Raw genomic sequence first — 12,780 nt, forward strand, 5'->3', positions numbered from 1 at the left:
GGAATCTGGTGCATTTCAGGGTTGGGGAAAATGTTTTCATCATCCAAACATGTGTTCTGAAAGCTTTCGTTTTCTACAGGAAGTTGCTGGTTTCTACAGAATTGCACTTGCACAGTCTTTGTGGCTTGCCTGAAAGGGTTCACTCTCTCCATTATTTTTTTTTTTTTTTTTGCCTCCATCGGAAGACTAGCTCCCATAATGTATGGATGAAGTCTAGGACAGTCTTAGGAACTGCCCTAAGGCTATTCAGTTGATTTTTGTATATGCCACAGAACAGCTGTGGGATGTCAAAAGCAAAAGGCTGGCCAGTCTCTGCATTCTCAAAGTTTTCAATGTCTAGAGGAGGAGAAAGAATGATAAACAAGTTTGGATAGAAATACTAAAAAAAAATTCCAAATTTATTCTGAATGTGTTTTCTCCAGCATAGGAGGCAGTAACTTTCAGAAACTGACAACTGTTAGTGTCCTGACTCTAAGCATATGTGCGCACGCATTCCCAGTATGTTATTTTTTTGTGCCTATGTATACTTTTTCTTTCTTTTTGCTTCATCTAGTTTGACACTGTAATTGCAGAAGCGGCCAGCTTGATGTCCGGGAGCTGATCTCTCTCTACCCCTTCCTGTTGCCTACTTCCTCTTCATTTATACGGTCTCATCCCCCTCTGCATGAGTACGCGGACCTAAACCAGCTGACCCAAGGGGACCAGGAGAAGATGACAAAATGCAAACGATTCCTCATGAGTTACTTGAATGAAGTCCGCAGCACTGAGGTTGCGAATGGCTACAAGGAAGATATTGACACAGCTTTACTCAAGCTATACGCAGAGGCGAATCATGAAAGCCTGCTGGATCTGCTAGTTTCGGAGAACTTTTGTCTTTTAACAGACAGTGCTGCCTGGCTGGAAAAACACAAAAAGTGAGTGGATCTTTTTAGTATCGCACCTTTGAGACCAGAGGGAAAATTGTCTTAAATGCTATTGGCTTCTAGAGCCACGTGTTCAAATCCTTGTAGTTTCTGTGCTTTCGGGTCCAAAAGGTAACTTGGCCTGACTTGTCAGCATTTAAAAACATTGGTGAAAAGGTGTTAATTGACAGTCTGAGGTAAAGAAAATACATTCTGTCTTCTGCTGGTAAAGTTCTCCCTGAAAGTTTCTGTCCCCCACACAAAAATAAAGGATTGGTACAAATTTGGAGGGGGGAAAAAAAATGGCTTGTTTGCCCTTGTGACAATGTGAGAGTTGAATGGACGCAGTAGTGGTACTCAGACAGAATTAAAAGATGCCTTAAAGCATGCACTACCTTAGGTGGAAGCTATTAACCAGCTAGTGGCTTTAAAATTGTAATTGCTTATTCAGGGAAAATTGCATACTTTCTGTGCTCCCACTGATTCACCAAAAGGAGATGGCTTAAGATGACTGCGAATGACTTCAAATTGGAAATACCAGCAGGTGGAGAATTGACTGTCATTAAGCACGAGACACTAGATAGTAAATGTGTAAAATACAAACGCCAGTCGTAGGTAGCGTCGCTGTCTTGGATTTAATTTCTTTAATATTTAAACTGAGTGGTGCAGTAGTAGCAAGTGGTGAGGAGCGGTGAGGAGTCATCTTTAATTGTGGTTAGATTTAGGGTAGTTTCATTTATTTCAGGTGTTTTGTTAAATCTTCTTGGTAAGTATGGTTTGCATGGCAAACTTTTGCAAATGTGAGTGGTAGAACATTGTTCCATGAGAATAGCTGTTACAGAGCTTTAGCTGTATTTTTATTACAGTACACAAAAAACTCTCTGTAATGGCACTGTACAGAGCTCTTCCTTGCCTGACTTGTTTTCATGCTGCAGTAAAGAAAAAAAGTTTCTGATACTAAAACAGAGTTATAAGTAAAAGCATCATAAAAATTTGATTTAATGACACCTGATTAACTACTGGAGGAATATTTATTATTTGGAGCTGTGTGTTAAGTCTGTATATAAAACTTAAAGAACAGCATGGGAATCATCTCTAATTTGTCACATACTTTGTTTAAGTTGGAGCTAGTAATTAGAAACTGCCTTAGAGACAGGAGAGACAGGCACATTTCTACGACAGAACTTCTCTCCTTTGATTCTGAAAAAGAGCCTACAGACACTTGTTCGAAGTGTAGACATGGGTGTCTACATGTCACTGTAAGCAATTATTTATTATATTCTGTGCTAATCAAACCATAATGAAGTTGGTAGGAAAGATCTAGTGATTTTAAAATTATTTTCTCTTTCTATGCAGGTATTTTGCCCTTGGTCTTCTGTATCACTACAATGGTCAGGATGCTGCGGCACTTCAGGTTAGAATAAAGCTTTCAGTGTCATCTGTAAACCATTCCAAAAGACCAGTTTACCTCTGAGATAAAAATCTGAGGTGCTAATTTATCTGTTTGAAAAGTAGTGATGTGTATATGTAAGAGAAACTTGTGCTAAGACTTCCTTGAATAAATTAATATGCTAGATATGAAAAACCTGAAGAGCTTACTGAAGATGACAGCTATTTAGACACTTGCATTCTATTTTTTTAAGCAAAACTGTTCATACTAGAACATACGTTTGTGCTCTTAAGAGATGGACAGAAGCGCTAAAATAATCGAGATCACTTGAAAAGGTCTTTGAGGGACTTCGGGAACATATCCTGTGCTGATTAGTCTGTATACACACAGCAAAGCAGTATTGTAATCTCATGGCAGACACTGACAGCAACTCAGAGTTTATTTCCTTATCTGATGATGGACAGTGAACACATTCTGCAAGATCTGTGGGTTTCAACTGGGTTAGTAATCCCTTTGGGGACCCCACTTCTGATGTCACTAAGACTAGTAGTGGTCTGTAAACTGCAGACTAACTAATTTTGTTATTCCTGTTTGCAAAACTTCATCTAGAAAAATTAGTATGTTCTTGATCAATAAATATCATGTATGTCAGACCATATCCAATACCTTAAGTAGTTTGCCTTACTGTGTGGCTTTTTGAGTATGTTAATCACAGTAATGCTGTCAAATGCATTCAAGTCAGTTATGTAAATAGTAACTTCCTGAACAGAAAACCAGTAAGGACAACAAAAGCAGTATGTACCTTTGTCATGTGCAAGATATTTTTCTTTATGTTTCAAGGAACGTGGTTTATTGCTAAACTGGGCTGCTAGATGTGGCACCTTTTAATTCCAATTACAGCATATATAAAAATAATCTCACATGATACTTAAAGTTCTTCAGTCAAAATGAAAGAAGAGCAAAAAATCAGGTTTTCTTCTAAATTGTTTGTATCGTTTGCCTTTAATCTTCCATGCACAGAACACATGAAAAGTATACTATGCATTGGAAAAAAGGACTTTTATCAAAAGCTTGCTTTGTGATTAGTGTACCTCCTCCTGAAGTATTTGGCCAATCACGCTCAGAATGAGAACCCACATGAGACGGGGTCTGAATTAGTTGAATACAGCAGCTGCAAGAAAAGCCTGTGATGGAGAAGAGGCATAAATTTAGCAACCAGTGAGGTCCCTTGCAATTGGTGTTCCTAGGAGCTCTTTCTAATTCCACAAGTACCAATAGCTAATACTAAGTGTTGTATTAGCTATTTATGTTGTAGTAGCTCACATAAATTTTGAGTTGGAAGAGCTAGTACATGTTTTAAGCACTTTAATCTTTGTGTGTTTTGTTGTAGTTATGGGTGAAAATAGTTGATGGAGACATTCAAGATTCTACACGTTCAGATCTCTATGAATATATAGTAGACTTCCTTACATTCTGCTCAGACCAAGATCTAGTGTGGAAGTACTCTGAATGGGTTTTACAAAAAAATGAAGAGGTTTGTGATTCGTGTACTTTTCACAGAACATCATAAAGTATTTCCCTGTAGTGGTGTTTGGGTGTTCATTAACATTGTTCCATCTTGATAGCTAATTGGACCATTTTTGCAGAATATTTAATGCCAGTTAAATAGTGATCAACAGGAAAAAACTTCCAGGTTTCTCAAAATTCTTCTAAATCCCTCTATTAACAAGTGCTAGTGATAATTGCCTCTTTTTCTTCTGAAAACGAAGTTTAGGTCATTCTGTACAATGAAAAATACAGCATGTCTTCTTTTTTCTTCATATTAAGCAAGATAATAAATAATTTTGTAACATCCATTCGTGTGATGTGCTGTTAGATGGGATGCTTGATGCTGTATCAGACAGTCTGCTGTTGGAATTTGTCACTGCCTAATTTGTATTAATTTAAAGCTCAGTTATTACATGCAATGACATGCAACGATTTCCAGACTTTTGTTTTGGTCAGTATAGAAGTCTTTTGCTCTGTATATATCATCACATTTGATAAGGCTGTAAACATTCTGGTCTCTGACGCGTTCTTGCTGCAAAGGCTGAAGTCTCTTGTTCTGCTGTTACGCAGATCTGTTCGATACTTTTTGTGGCGGGTGAAGGTTGTGCCCAACACAGGGTTTATAGGCTGGACAACGTAGAGACTACGAATTGAGGTGATGGAGATAGGAGTGAGTAAGATCACGATAGGCACAGAGTAGTGTAATCTTGGTGGTGTTGAGCAGGGTTTTGTGTTGTTTATCTTCCTGAATAACATACTAACTAATCTGATAGTGCTACTAAATAAGTATTTGAAATGAAAAGTTCCTAAATGCAATTCACTCTTTTTAGGTTGGCATACAGATTTTCACTAAAAGGCCTTTGGAAGAACAAGAGAAAAACAATATTAATCCGGATGATATCATCAGTTGCCTTAACAAATATCCTAAAGCACGTGTTAAATATCTAGAACATCTAGTATTGGAAAGAAAAATAGAGGTGAGTCCTACAAGAATACTAAAAATAGGCATAGCATTCAGAATGCAGACTATGATGAACAACTCTGAAAAAAGCCAAAGTCTAGAAGAAATAAGCATAATTTCAAGGCTTTCAGATGTACTCAGAATAGGGAAGGAGTGGTTTTAAGATGATGATGAGCAGATATCTGCATTATTTTTAACTTTTCGACTCTCGTGACGGCAAGACAGTTGCTTACCTCGCCTCAGAGGTTTTCTTTTAACGTATGATTATTGCGTACTTTTCTGTTTCTCTGATGAGGCTCAAATCTCCATCTGGTAAGACCGTAGAAAAATGCTTGAGCAACTGCTAATCCTATTGCACTGTGGCAGCAATATACTAAAATTGCTAATTCGGTGTTTTACAAGTACGTATGTTTTATTCTGTCCTTCTGGAGACATTTGAGCAACTAATGGTAGAATTGAACCATGCACCTCTCACTGTAGAATTCCAAACCACTCTAGATGTTGAATGTCCAAAAGATGTGTTCACAAGTCATAAGTGACAGTGTATTCTACCTTTGGGTTTTTAGGCACAATACAGGAGCAGCCAAACATTATGGTACTTGGATATGAGACATTTTAAACACAGGAGAAGTTACTTTAACCTGCAAATAAAGCAAGGAGATGAACATTGAACGATCTCAACAGAACTGATGACCAGTTCACTAATTTAAGTTCTTCCAATACCCATGCTAGATCAATGGTTTCCCTCTGTCACTATTGCAAATGTGTCAAGGTGTGCGACACCGTGACAAATGAATGTACTAGTTTCTGATGTCATGAATATTTTCAAACAAACTTTTTGAGTTAAACATAGTGCCTTGTAGAATATTTGTAACAAAAATAATTTATAATTAAATCTACCTGCCAATAAAGGCTGGGTCATAAATTGATTTGGTCTTTAGAAAGTACTATATTATTGTGAATGCTTTAGTGAGAATGCTTCAAACAGTCAAATCATCAACTTGTTTTGATGAATATTCAGTAGTGGATAACACAAAAAGCATTGTGCCTTCAGAGTGCTTGTCTACCTCTGGTGGCTTTCTCAAATTTTGTTGCAGAAATAGAAAAGGTCAAAGAACATACCTGAATATGAGGAAGAATGAATTAGATCAAAACTACTCATTTTACAAGGGAAACAAAAGGAGAAGACACAGTGGAGATCATACTTGTACTCAAAGGAGAGAGATCAGCTTTACTGCATTGACTTTCTTTAGGTGAACTTTTGAAAGGAAATAATTTTTGCACAAGACAAGCTATTTATAGAGCTTGTTTATTTAAGATGAAGAGGGGTTTAGGAATAAGGTGTTTCCTATCTATATTTTGGAAATACCTGTGTTAATGAAATGGAGAAGCCCATGCTATACATATAATGTATTTTGTGAAGCTGGTCTGAATAAGTTGTCTATCTGCATGAACAAAAGACTTTCTGATTAATTTGAATTAAATAAATGAATTAAAACGCGTTTCTATGTAATTATGTAAATGTTCATCACTGTTATTGGTGGGGAGAAGGGGTTGTCTTTGTAAACTGAGCTAACATTGTTCTTTTCATCTGTAGAAAGAAAAGTACCATACTCATCTAGCTGTCCTGTATTTGGAGGCAGTACTTCAGCTAAAATCTGTGACCACAGATAACTGTACAGAAACAACTGAACTGCTGTTTAAACTACGCAGTCTTCTTCAGAAATCTGATCTTTATAGAATTCACTTTATTTTGGGTAAGATGCACGTTGTCTATTATAAATGCTATATGTCAGTTCCAGCAGGAAACAAGATAAAGTCCTCATAAGGATAGAAAACTAAAAGATTTGAGGTTTCTAGGTGTATTTGGTTGATAGGCTTACCATCTGTATTTCTAACAGACACAATTTAATTTAGAAAGCATATCTGTTAGTGTTGTTTTTGATCTCCCATAGCTCGTGAGGTACAATGGTATGTTTGCCACTGCATCAAAGACAGAATACCATAACTAGCTAGAAAAAATATCTTCATACAGTTATCTTCTTAATTTATAGTCAGTTTCTTTTTAATGATGAGCATGTAACTTGTGATAATCTTTTGCAAATGGAAGACTTACAAGTTTATTTGTTAAGCAGTCTGTTTCTCGGTGAACTGAAGCGAAGCTTTGAGGAATCTGTTTACCAAGGACTTGTTTGTTGTCCATAACCCACTCTTACCCCAAAAACTGGGGTTCATGCTAAACAAAAATATGAGCATCTTTTTGAGTGAAAAGTGCAACATACGTCTTACTGTTGATATAAGGCAAGCAACAGTTGAGCTAAATTTTTTCCTTGGCCAATGCTTATAATGGCTAATTTTTAATGTTTCAGTGGATGAAAGAGAAATGACTTGCTATTATAGTGAAAGATGTGAAATGTTTTTTTGAAATTCAGTGGAAAAATCCAGTGGTTGTGGAAATAAAAATAGCTGAGTAACAACTAAAATAATTTACCAATGTTTAATGTCCCCTTGCCTTTCCAGTCAGCAAAACTTTATATGACAGATAATGTAGAAGTATAACACAGTCACTGAAACTCTTGCTCTTTTCCGTCTTCTAATTTTTAACCAAATGTTTAAGGGCAAGAGTTACAAGATGGATTATTCTCTTGAAATCCATGTACTCCAAAACACAGGATTTATTACATGACAATTCTCATCTTACATGAAAGTGAGATCAGTGCATGCTAGTGTGTTCCTCCTTGATAACCAAAATATTTTGGGGAGAAAAACATTGTATTTCCATACCTTTACAGAGGCCTGTGCCAAATCTTTATCACCTTAGAGTGATAAAGTAGAGGATTTTCTACTTTATCTTGAAATGCCAGATGAACTTGCCATTCCCCCTGCCTGTCGCTGGCACTTTAAACTGTCAGACTGGATTAAGGGCTTGTAGTGTTCTTTTTTTAAAGGGAAGTACTATTTGGTCTTTATTGTCTTTTATGGACTTTAAACTATTCTGTAATTTTCTATAATATTGGGAGAAGCAGAGGTTAAAAGTATTGCGACTTCATCTTACATGGTATCATACATGGTAGCAGTGTGCGCAGAAATGTGCAAGAATTTAAAAGATGTCAGTGACACTGGTTTTATCACTTGTTATTTGGTAATTTTTTTCCCATATTTTGTGGTGCTCCTTTGTTAGAGATGTGTTTCCATACATCTAGGCATTCTTGTACTTATAAACATCTATCTGTCCTCTTTACAGCTGCCACCACCCCTGCAAAAATAGCAGGAGTTGAGTTCTGTGGGTTTGTTTGCATTGTCTCTGGGAGAGGGAGTAGTCGTCTTCTCCATTGAGCAAATATTGTCTTGTTTCTCATTTAACAGACAAAATCCAGGGCACAGACCTTCATATGGAAAGTGCAATTTTATATGGAAAACTAGAAGAACATGAAAAGGCTTTGCATATCCTTGTCCACGAATTAAAGGACTTCCATGCTGCTGAAGAATACTGTATATGGAACTCTGAGAACAGAGACATGCAGTACAGACGGAGGCTTTTCCATATGCTGCTGTCAGTGTATCTAAATCCAGGCACTTCGGATTGTGCACTAGTCATGGCTGCTGTGGATCTCTTGAATAACCACGCTGCTGAATTTGATGCGGCTCTAGTTTTGCAGCTGGTGCCTGACAGCTGGTCAGTGCAGCTCCTCTCCCCATTCCTGGCTGGAGCAGTGAGGCAAAGCATTCATACAAAAAGAATGACTCAGACTGCGCTTGGGTTAGCACAAGCTGAAAACTTAATCTACAAACACGAGAAGGTAGGTTGGTTGTTTTTTTTTTTTTTAAACAGAGGCACTTTGAAGCTTTACAATTAAGTCCTTTGATATATAATAATCAGAAGAAGTTTGAAGAATTAGGACAAAATTGTCTTCATGTCCTTGGCAATTTTACTTGCTGCATTCATTAGTTTTTTGCCATGACTACTAGATTCGAACTTAATTTTATGCTTTCTCTGTAAAACATAAGGGAAGGTGGGGGCCTTGAAATAGGAACAACTTTGAACTTCTGGGCTGAATGAAAGTGAATCTGGGATTTGCAGATTAACGAAGTTCTTGCAGAAACTTTAACAAATGTGAGTTAGCAGTTTTTTCACTGGGATTGAGACCTGTCAGAATTTGCAAAAAGTTTACCCAGCACTTAGTATTAATTGAAGCTTATTAGTAGCTTTTGTTAGTGGTGAATTCACTTGTGAAGCTTTCTTCTATTCCTAGCTAGAGCTGTGTTGCATAAAGCTCCCAGCAGATTCTTAAATCTGTTTGGTTCTAACAGCAGTATGTCCAGCAGACTCTGTCTGGAATAAAAATGCATCAGTGCTCAGTTTGCTGTAGAGTTGAACTGTGACCTTGTTTAGAAAGCTGCATCAGTTTTCAACTGCATTAAATGTGTGAGTGCTTTTCTTTATTAAACAAACAAAGAAGAAAAAAAAAAGAAAAAAAAAACTGTGCTTAAGAGGAAGCATGAAAATGAATGACTATGAATGTGGAAACTGAATTCAAGTTAAATAGTTCAAGCTGTCTTTTCATACTACCTCTTATCGTTGACCAGGTTTGTCCATTTGGTACAGTTGAAATTATATGCTTCGTAATTTCCCTTCCTTCCTTGCTAGATTCATGTTTGGATTTTTTTCCCTCTCTTTAGGTTAAACAAAAAGGAACCCCAATTCTTCTTTCAGACAAAAAGGTCTGCCAGGTGTGCCAAAACCCTTTCTGCGAGCCTGTATTTGTAAGATACCCAAATGGGGGTATGGTCCACACACACTGTGCCGCAAACAGACATCTGAATTCAAACATGACTCATCACTCTTCCAGCTCCAGCAATCAGACTTGAAATATGTTCCAGTCCCACAGGTTCCCATGACTTATACCCCATTGAAAGTGGGCTGGAAAAAAGAACAAAGTGCAGCTACTTTAGGTATAAATCAAGATGAACAGCTAGTCTTCGGGTTAATGGGAAGACTTCCAGTAAATATGAAATATCGCCGCTTATCTTTTTGATTTCTAATGAATGTAGATAGAAAAGATAATTCACTACCAGAAATGGAAAGGTGCAAATATAGGTTTTTCTGTATATAGTTGTGAACAGTTAAAGAAAATGAGCCTTTTCTTCACAGTAAGGATGAATGTTATGGATACAAGGCAAACAATTATTTTAAGAAATGTCACTTTGCACTGAACGTGGTGTTGATAAATTTGTAGAGGTGGAGATGGTATCTATTGGAGTTGGAATTCTTGGAACATTACGTGACAAGACTGGCATCATGCAGCTTATTATCAAGACAAAAATGTGCATTGGTTATAATGTTTGCTGCAGCATGTCCTCTTTTGGGCTGGATTCTCTTCCCCAGGATCACATCATGAACTTGATTTTTTGCTCTACAAATTGTTGGCTTTTGATGCACTTTTTAGTACCCCTCCTGCTATATAGAATTTAAGTGTAAGCACTGGTCCGTTAGGTTTCTACTCCTACAGTTACTGTAATAAACTGAGTGGAAACTGATAGCCTCAGTCATACAGCTGTGCTTGGAAGAAAAAGAAAAACAGAGTCAGATTGTCTGGTCAGACTGTAGTCACTTTTTTATGGGGGAAGAGACCTTAACTTTAATATTGATTTATTTATTAATATGCAAATATACTGTACATACAGTTGAATAAATTGATCTTATATCATTCTAGAGTTTCTTTGGAGGATAAAGATGTAGCTGATATGTAAGTGTACAGATTATGTGCTAAATGTTTGCTATAACATAACTTAAACAGATTGGAAGTCCGCAAGAGTAGGTTTTAGTACTTGTGGATGACTTTGTGCAATCAAAATCACGGAAAGAAGGTCTAATTGGGAAGAAATCTACAAAGATGCACTACAGGGGTACTGGATTTGTTATATTCTACAAAACATTCTGTAAACTAAGGTTTCGCAAATAACAACAAAAACCCTTTACTTAACTGCCCTGATAAGTATTCACATTGCTATTTAACCATTTTAAAGCAATCAGTTTAAAAGAAGCAGCTTCCCACACGAGATGTTCAAAAATTACAACTTTAAATAAAAGTTAAGTATTTCAAAGTCAAAGCATTTCTTTTAATTCTGTAAAGCTCTAATAAATACCAAGCTTACTGACCAGCATGCTATTTAGTTAGTACAGCTGCGCACTGTTTCAGCCAGCATTCCAAATCAGAGTGGAGACTTTCAGCAAAATGGGTATCTGCGTGGTATCTTCTAGATGCAGTCTCGACAGAGGTCTCCTGTTACGGAAAGGTTGGCTTATGAAACAGCCTTGTAAGCATAGTGCTGCCTCCAGGAAGGGGCAACCAGACTACATTCAGGGGAAAAAAATATCCATTTCTTCCTTTGAGGCAAAAGGCCTTTGGATCTTTCTCTTTCCTGGGTTCGAAATTAGAAAAGTATAGCTGTTGTGGTGGGGTTAAAAAATAAATAAAATCCAAATAAGGAATTTTGTAGTGCTTTCTGCTAAGACATGTAAGCCATGTTTAGTGAATGGCATCTTCAAAAAAGAGAAATATGGGCATTTCTGACTTAATTCTGGCACGAGTGATTCTCCTGCGTTGCACTGGTGTGAGCAGATTCTTCTGTAGCTTGTATTCATGGTTTTCAAACATTGTGTATACAACTGGCAATGATGACGTAGACAAATTTGTAGTTCCCTGTAGTCCTCAAAATACTTGCTGATAGAGAGGAAGTGATTTTACAAAGATCTGATAAGCCTTTTGCTTACATGCGATTTGCATGTGATTCATAAGAAATACTTCCTTTTGTTGCAAGCATCCTCATTAGCTTTGTTCCTATCTAATAAGGAGGTAGTAAAACAAGTATCACTCTCCATGATTAAGACTCATTCTAGCCACTAGGTAATGATGAACTTAGTCTTGTCAACTAGTGTTGCAATGGAATGGAGATCATATCATTCCAGAGCACAAGAAAGTTCTTACTTGTTATTGCATGAAAAGGTATGGCTGTGAAAGATTAAACAATTCTTGATTAATATTAGATATTTTTTCAGATTTGTACTTTGGCTAAAATGCAGCAGTAACAATAATTGTACATAAGAACAAATACAGAAATCAGAGTAATGCAAGGTAGCATATTTGCAATCATATATGACCGAAAGGGTGATTAATATTTAAGTTGGGGGATCTAATTCTTTTAGCCCCCCAGAAATGTGGACTAGAAAAATACTGACATTTAAATTCATACATTGTTACCTGTTTCTTTGTTAAATTTTATACTAGAACTCACTTGGATGAACTAATATGGAAGTCCCACGGTAGCAAAAAGAAAAAGCAAAAAAAACAATGTGAGGCTGAGGTAGAGAAAGAGCTCAGCAGGGAGGTGGCAGGTGGAGGATGCTATTCCAGTGTGTGTACAGCGCTTGAACAATTGGGATGATACTCGACCAGAGGAGATGACAGCCTACATCAGAGTGGTGTGTGGTATTCCGTGCTTTATCACCAGGAAATTTATTAAAGGTCTGCATTCAAATTCCCTTAGGTAGGACAACTACAACACCCCTTGGGTAAAAGAACTTCACATTGGAGAACGTGAGTTCATTCCTCCTTCTATTTTGGCGCTGTCAGTTTGCTCATTCTTGTTTTGTGTACCTGAAGTCCTGGGACAGCATTGCTATTGTGGTAAATTCTTCTGGTATGGCTGCAGCAGCAAGGAGGGAATGAATGGTAATTTGGTAATTGATTGTTGACTGGATACGTGAAGAGGAGAGGTAGGAAAGAGGAATATTGCTTTGACCATCCTTCTAGTTTGGAAATTAAATGGGTTCTGGGAGTTTAAGCTTGATGCAATCTTTTTCTCTCCAGCTAAGGAAAGTGGTGTCTTAGACCTGCCCTTGGAGAGACGAGAGTCTGTCAGAATATTTCTTCTTAATTTAGCTCTTGCTAAATTATTTGTGTTTGTAATTCATCTCT

General features: G+C 37.1%; 1 protein-coding gene across 1 annotated transcript in view; it reads left to right on the forward strand.

Annotated features, from left to right (window-relative positions):
* The window catches only part of TGFBRAP1 (transforming growth factor, beta receptor associated protein 1), a 31,694-nt gene extending 22,024 nt beyond the window's left edge, over nucleotides 1-9,670 (forward strand). Inside the window, exons 5-11 of the mRNA XM_009577983.1 lie at nucleotides 573-914; nucleotides 2,259-2,316; nucleotides 3,683-3,826; nucleotides 4,671-4,817; nucleotides 6,399-6,558; nucleotides 8,168-8,601; nucleotides 9,482-9,670. Of these exons, the coding sequence (XP_009576278.1) occupies nucleotides 573-914; nucleotides 2,259-2,316; nucleotides 3,683-3,826; nucleotides 4,671-4,817; nucleotides 6,399-6,558; nucleotides 8,168-8,601; nucleotides 9,482-9,670 (1,474 nt within the window). The remainder of the gene's footprint in view (nucleotides 1-572; nucleotides 915-2,258; nucleotides 2,317-3,682; nucleotides 3,827-4,670; nucleotides 4,818-6,398; nucleotides 6,559-8,167; nucleotides 8,602-9,481) is intronic.
* The last annotated feature ends 3,110 nt before the right edge of the window (nucleotides 9,671-12,780 follow it).

Source organism: Fulmarus glacialis, unplaced genomic scaffold (genome assembly GCF_000690835.1).
Source record: "Fulmarus glacialis isolate BGI_N327 unplaced genomic scaffold, ASM69083v1 scaffold7670, whole genome shotgun sequence".
In the NCBI taxonomy this organism is placed as follows: Eukaryota; Metazoa; Chordata; class Aves; order Procellariiformes; family Procellariidae; genus Fulmarus; species Fulmarus glacialis.